The sequence below is a fragment of the Otolemur garnettii genome, unplaced genomic scaffold (assembly GCF_000181295.1).
Source record: "Otolemur garnettii isolate 467f Iridium unplaced genomic scaffold, OtoGar3 scaffold00014, whole genome shotgun sequence".
Classification (NCBI taxonomy): domain Eukaryota; kingdom Metazoa; phylum Chordata; class Mammalia; order Primates; family Galagidae; genus Otolemur; species Otolemur garnettii.
The window spans coordinates 29,634,918-29,642,405 of record NW_003852409.1 but is presented as its reverse complement, the minus strand read 5'-3'; the positions used below and the strand labels follow the sequence as shown (position 1 = coordinate 29,642,405).

Here is a 7,488-nt window from a genome sequence, read left to right as displayed (position 1 = left end):
TGCTCTAGCAGCATTTTTATTTACAAACAGCAATGTCCATTGACTTTATACCATAAAAAAGCCATTTACAAGCAAGAAACAAGAATTCAGAACAAAATTAAGCAGCACTGAAATATTCATGTCACAAACCTAAAACAAAATGAATACAAGAGTAAAATATCATTTGAATAAATAGTCTTAAATTCATGCTATAAAATAATCCTTAATGGCAAGTTACTAGTTGATACAGCATCCGCTTAGCTAGCTTCATTTACTTCATATGGTGATGAAGTGTGGCGTTGTGAGGTTACCAGTTTATATTGCAAGATAATGACACTGTGTTAAGTCATTCAAATTGCTCAACCATTTATAACGGAAAAAATGTTAGCCCTACTAATAAAAGTGGTGAGAGAGATGGTTTTCACATTAGGAATATGGTCATTCTCAACAAACCAGGTAAATTTACCTCTTACAATAGTCAGGGCAGCAACCAAAGGCTTGGGCAGCAAGTCCAAGGTTGAATTCACAGCATACTTGTCACTGAGGGGCAGCAAGAGGTCTGTGTACTGAATCTGCTACATGGAGTGCCAAGCAAGGCTGACTCCTGGACTTGATCAAGAACTACAATAGCCCTGTCTGTGCCAGACCCAAAGAGGGAACCAGAGAAAATAGGTTCTCTTCTGGGCCCAGAAGTCAAGCCCTGGGCAGAAACAGTGGGAACACTCCGGCACTTACTGAAAAAGACGAATGTGACGTTTGACAACCATTACAAATTTGGAACAATGTGAATGACTTTTCTGAACTTGTAGTTCAGTTGCACTGAGTAATATGAAATCTATGATTTATGAACTAGATAGTTTCATATAAAGAATTTACATAATTCCCCAATACTTTCATATATAAAATTTAATAAATAACCCTGACCAGTCTAGAAGCACCATTCAAGGGGCGTGTGCCCTTGGAAAATAGTTTAGGTGTTGCATATTTGAGTCCCTTTCAGTGGAGGCTTCACAGGAAACCATTATAGAATTTAACAATAATGACGATGACAAAAACAACAACAAAAAAAATCACAGTAATAGAAAAAGTGTTAAAATAAAATACATTGATCTCTTTAAAGTAAAGCTCATTCACATAGATGATTTCTCCCCCAGCCCTTACTTTGAGTTCCTGCAAGTTGGCTGTAAAAACAAAAATAAAAACAAAACCACACATAAAATATGCAGGCCTATGGTTTGGGCTAAGGGAAAACAAAGAGTTGGTTATAACTGCTATCGTTAGAAAAGACAAGTACTCATGCTCTGGAAGATTTAAAAATTATCAATTTAGTTCTACAGTATATTCTGCTTAACAGTGAACCGACAGTATCCTTTCTGTTGTTAAAAACAAAAACAAAGAAACAAAACCACAACTGTCAAGGCAGAGCCAATTGGTTGGGAGGCTTTCCACTGATCAGAAAATTAACTTGTCTCCATATACTGTATTTACAAATATAATTTCTAAATGTATTTACAATTTTAGTAGAAATTAGAGGGTAAAGAACTGATTAGAATGAAAATAACTGTTTAAAACCACACACGTTAGTAAAAGTATAAAATTCTTTGTTTTCACAGTTTGTAATAACAGGCTAAACATCTCTAGAAAAGGACGCTGTCACTGTCTTCACATTGTCTAATATTGGAAAGGTAGCTCGAGAAGAGACTCAATTATGAACAAGCCTATATGAATTCAGGATATATTTTACTGCAAAAGATTTCTTCACATATCACTGTATCTTATTGATTTCTGCATTTGTTATAAATGAAACATTTAACCTAAAACTGTACAGAAATAGGGACTTTGCTTTCCAAAAAGAGTTGCTCTAAGGAGTTACACAGCGTACTTCGTCTGCGGAGACGTGATGTGAACTTCAGGGAGAGAATGTTTCCGTTCTGTGGTCATGTTAATCCTCCTGGCACATCCTCGTGCGGCAAGGCACAATTAATTGCTGCTGCCCGATCTGAATGGAGTTAATCTCTCACCAGTCATGCCCCTGGGAAGCATGACGGTACAAATGCTCAGAGAGGCTACACAGCTCCGTGCTGGCCTAGCGCTGCCTCCCTCGAAGCCCTGCGGAACTTTACAGTACTGTGTTATGGCTTGAGAATTCATTCTTAACACTGCGAGCAGTGGAAAGGGGAAAGTGTCAGCAACATGAATGGGAGCAAGTGGAACTTGCAAAAATGTGAATCATGATTCTTAGAGAGAAACTTAATCAATATTCTGCCCCTTAACAGTCCCATTACAATGTTTGAACCTGAACTGTACAATCAAAGCAATGTATATTTTTGTCAAAGACAATTTTGGATAAGTCACTCTTTGGTAAACTCAAACCAGTTAAACAAATTTACACATACAAAGAACTCCATGTAAATAAAGTTAAAACAGACACAATGACAAGAGCCAGGACGTTGGAGGTCCCTGCCCGGGGTGCTCTCACCTCCTAACTCTTCTCACATACTGAAGAATGCTCTGGAGACCTCACAGAAGGCCCCAAGCCTGAGTGAAAAGGAGGTTCCTTCCCTGAGCTTGACCTCTTATGTCCTTGGATTTGGGCATTTTCTTGTCACAGACTTACTCTGTATCACAACACAAATTTTTTGCATTTAAATCTTAAAAAAAAAAAAATCAGAAACTTACTCATGTAAGGAAAAAAAAATCACAAACATTTACCTGAAACCCCAGAACATATTTAAGTGGGTAAACACTTGGGGTCCAGCCTCCCCTTGAGGCACGAGGCTTTAACAGGAGTTGAACAAGTGCTCCAGGGAGAGAACAAACCCCTACTTAGGCAGTCTGACGAGGAAAAAGGCATACTATATACCCGATTTAGCAAAAGCTGCTCCTCGGGAGCAGCAGATTAGAGTGTAATCTGTACGGAGCTAACACTGATGTAGCGCAGCAGTTCACACGTGAACAGATCCTGTGTGCTAAGGAGAAGCTACTGCATGGCTACCACCCCCGGGGGTTATTACACAAGAAGAGCTTGAATGACTTTTTTTCTCAAAAACAAAAACAACAAAAATCCACTATTGGTACTGTTAAGACCCAAAAAAGCATGGGAAATCAGCAAACATCTATTTCTCTATTCCTTTAACTCCCAGCCTCTGCGGCCGGTCCTTCGTTTGTTTTCTCCTTGAGGTGACTGCACTGTTCTGGCTGTGGGTCTCAGCCCCGGTTCTCAGGCATAGACTGAAGCAGCAGTGACATCTCCCCAACAGCCCACAGCACAAACTTACCATGAAACTGCTCACAAAATTACCCTCTGTCAGAGAATACAGTACCAAAGCAATCTTGTAAAGCCTGTTTGGGTATGTGGACACAATCCAGAACTAAAGACATTTCCCAAAGTGCTGAAAAACATTATTCAAACAGGACTTGGGTATACTTTCACACAGCAATGTGTTTGCCGGCACATGCTTTTGAGGTGTCTTTTCAAGCTCTGAACTCAAGAGAGGAAAACAACTGTAATCCACTATTACACCATTAGATTTCACATTTTCTACAACTATACTGACCTAAAAGACACTTAACATAAAAATAGCACCACATGACAGAAAAAATGGTGACACACACAGATTTGGTGACACACTGAGTATCTGAGAGGGCTTTTTAACTGTTGGTTCTTTAAGCAGGAAACACTGAGAGTGGAAGAGCCACTGAGGGCTCTCATTAGCACACACAATACTAAGATAGATATATTGCTTGCAATTCCCATAGAGTATAGCTTTACAAAAAATACAAATTCCAAGTTCTGCAGTTACCCTGGGAACTGCATGTAGAAAAAGTTGCTGTGCACCTGAACTGGCTGTTTGAAAGAGAAAGGAGAAAAAGAACCCACAACACTGCTTGGAGAATTCTGTAGACAGAACTACAAATCCCTTTCCTTTAGCGCGAGTACTAACTCATGGTAGAGAATGATGTGATTTAGTTACCTGGTATGTATGTTTCTACAGTACGGAATGAAGGTAGATTTGTAGGCCAGTAAAAACCTTGAAAACCACTGCTCCTTTGGGGTTGGCTAATATAACACTACACTATGTAAAAAGGTCAGCACCACAGGTCATCCAGCTTACCTGCTGGACAACTAACAAAAATTCCAAACGGTTTCCAACTAGAGTTGAAGAAATTTTATGGCATTTGGTTTATGTATTTGTTATGAAGCAGAGCTATGAACACTGTGATTTGCTTTGCTTGCTTTTGGACACAATGATTAATAGATAGATATGAAAACCTACTAACATTCTTTTATAAAGGAAATGAAGGGGCAAAATCCTAACATATTAGGTAGGGATAAGACAGAGTCAAAAGCCCTGTTCACATTGTATTAAATTATATATTCCTCTTACATTCACCTCAACCAGAATAAAATCAAATTTGATAATGTATATATACTATATATATAATAATCACTTTATTATATATATATATAAATTGTCTAACTACCCCCTAAAAGGAATTTTAAATTAGAAAAGGTTACCCATTTGTATCAGCTGACGGCATCCTAGTCTCTCTCCATGAAAATGCACTGCTGCCAGCACACACAATGAGAGAGAGTATGCCTCTTGGCAGAGAGTGGAGGGTCAACCAGTTGGCATAGCTGAATCACTGGCAGATTTTGGATTAAGAGTTCAGCCAAAGAGGAATACTGTCAGCCTGTGTTTTCCCTGGATGCACTGCCCTTCATGCATTGAGCTCCTTCGGGGAAGGAAGACAGGGGAAAGGATAAACACAACAAAGTGTTCCATCCAGAAACTTTAGAAAACTGCCAAGAGACAAGAGATTTCCAGATGGCTGGGAAAACTAAAGATTACAACAAAGCAAATCACAAATATGCATTGATTAATGTGCTTTGTTTGGGTGCGCTTCTTTACCACCTTAATCCGGAGCATCAGACACTGTGTGAATTTCCATCCGGGAATCTAAGGCCATCTCTGCGGCCGATGCATCATTTTCTAGTTTCTGTTCCACATACACATCTGTTCTCTCTGGGGACTCGATGCGACTCCTGACTTCGGCGACGCCCGGGTGGTTTTTCCGCAGGTGCTGGTTGAGGGTACCTTGGAATGGAAAGCACTTCCCACAGATCTCACAGCGGAATGGTTTGTCGTCAGTATGGCCCCGGATGTGGTACTCCAATTGGTCCTTCCGCGTGTATTTCTTCCCACAGAACTTGCACACAAAGGGGGTGATTCCCATATGGAGTCGCATGTGCCTGTCAAGGCTTCCTTTCTGGTTGAAGGACTTTCCGCAGTAAATACAGATCAACCTCTCGTTGTACGGGTACCAGTGGCCTCTCGTGCTCCTCTCCCGGGGACTGCTCTCATACCCAGGGTTGTTCATCATGGCTTCACTGTCAGAGCCCTGCACCAGGCCCTGCAGATCACTGTGCAGGTGGACAGACAAAGCCCGCTTCTGGCGGGCACGCCCTCCTCGAAAACAGCTCAGCATGGACCTAGAGGGGCTGGAATTACTCAAACTTCCAAAAGCGTCTGATACACTGGTTGGCTGTGAGGCTGCTTGGGAATAGGAATACGCATGCTGGAGCACAGACCCATAGGAGCCCACGTTCACTGCCACAACTTGTTCCCCATCAACCATCTCCGTGTGGTACCCGTCGTCACCCAGGGAGGAGCTGTCGGAACAGCTCGGACGGTCGGACTTTTCCATCTTCACTTTCACCTCAGTGATCTGGCTCTCCCTCACCAGTAGGTCCCCTTGCTCCTGGTCCCCCTCTATCTGAATCTCATACTCAGAAACGCTCCCACTGCTCCCACGGTCTGAGTGCCCCTCCTCCTGTAAGCGGCTGCGCAAAGCTTTGCTGGGAGTCGTCTCCATCCGGAGATCGCCGCTTGCAGCGGGCTGCCGTCCCTGAGAGCAATAGGGAGGGGAGATCTCAACTGGGTTGGCAAAGAAGCTGCTGTCTTTCACTCCGTTGCGACTCTCGGGATTCTCTTCGGCACCGACGGTAACAGAGTCCACATCTCCAACGGTAATTTTTGAATGGATGCTCTCTAAGATCTGTGTGCACTTGTCAATGACACACTGCATCTGAAGAAAGCTAGCTGCAGTCAGAAAACTGACAACATCCTTCAGCTGCAAGGACATTCTTCCAGTGTAACAAAAAGACAGCAACTGCTCAAACACATTGGGATTTTTAATCACTGATATCGACAAGCCACTCATGGTACTTAATGCTGAATGGTCCCGGAAATATGGGGAGCTGGCAGCAAGGACTGCTTTGTGGGCTCGGAATGGCTGACCCTGAATGTGGACAATGATGTCACATAGTTTCCCTTGCAGGCGGAGTTCGTTTAGTTGGCTCAGAACGGTGCTGCTGTACTCGGGCACATCAAACTGAATAAAACTGCTGCTGTCCATTTCTACTGACATGAAGTGTACTCTGTGAAAAGAGAGAGTTTTCGTAATTCACCAAGGACTCCTCACTAAGTGCAAGTGGCATAAACACAAGCTTATGACAATACCATTGTAGCTACTATACGTCCTTAGGTCTACCTGAGCAGTTCCTCTTGCTCATTTTACACTTTCATGTTCCAGTTAATTCACCTAAAGCCAAATTATGATCAATTAGCCTAGAATCATTACTGTCTTACATTCACCTTGATCAAAAGTAAAACACTTAACATGCAGTAGGGCTATTTCAGCTCTGGTTGAAAAACTGGTATCCTTCTGACAGAAATACTTTCCTGTTTCACCTACTTTTGAAGATTTGAAATACTTTAAAAAGATTATTAAATTCATCTAAAGAATATTCTGCTTTATTTGGTATTTTTCAAGCATAGGGCACACTGAATACAATGAATGGAGCTAAATCCTTTATAATATTACTGCCTTTGCATTTATTTCACCGCTGCACACCTTTATATCCTTTTGGGGATGGAAATTTATAGATTTACAATGTTCAGTCTTTCAGTGAAGAGTTACTTTTAGACAGTAGGAGTTAAAGAGTGATGGAAACACCAGAAGTGCACTCTCTTCCACTAGTGCTCACAGCTCCAGCACACCTAGAAGTTTCCTTACTCTCCCCTAGAATCTGAAGTGCTGGAATGCTTGGAACTATTCAAGAATAGAGCGCCCAGGCTCCATTCTTTGACCAAAACACAATAAAACTAGATCTAACAATTATATTTTAGATTTTAAAATGCAACCAATAGAAATTTAAACACCTCTTGTACAATACTAAATCCCAGGCAATAAAAAAAGGAATAAAACTACTTAGAAAATGAGAAAATTGGCTCGGTGCCTCTAGCTCAAGGGGCTAAGGCGCCAGCCACATACACCTAAGGTGGTGGGTTTGAATCCAGCCCAGGCCCGCCAAAAACAACGATGACGGCTGCAACCAAAAAATAGCCGGGCGTTGTGGCGGGCGCCTGTGGTCCTGGGAGCTACTTGGGAGGCTGAGGCAGGAGACTCGCTTGAGCCCAGGAGTTGGAGGTTGCTGTGAGCTGT

The 7,488-nt window shown here is 41.9% G+C and overlaps 1 protein-coding gene across 1 annotated transcript; it reads right to left on the bottom strand.

The window, feature by feature from the left end:
• Positions 1-6,419, bottom strand: ZBTB34 (zinc finger and BTB domain containing 34). The gene has a single exon (XM_003785312.2). It carries the CDS (start codon positions 6,409-6,411, stop codon positions 4,897-4,899), a length of 1,515 nt encoding a protein of 504 aa, XP_003785360.1. The 5' UTR covers positions 6,412-6,419; the 3' UTR covers positions 1-4,896.
• Between the last annotated feature and the right edge of the window lie 1,069 nt (positions 6,420-7,488).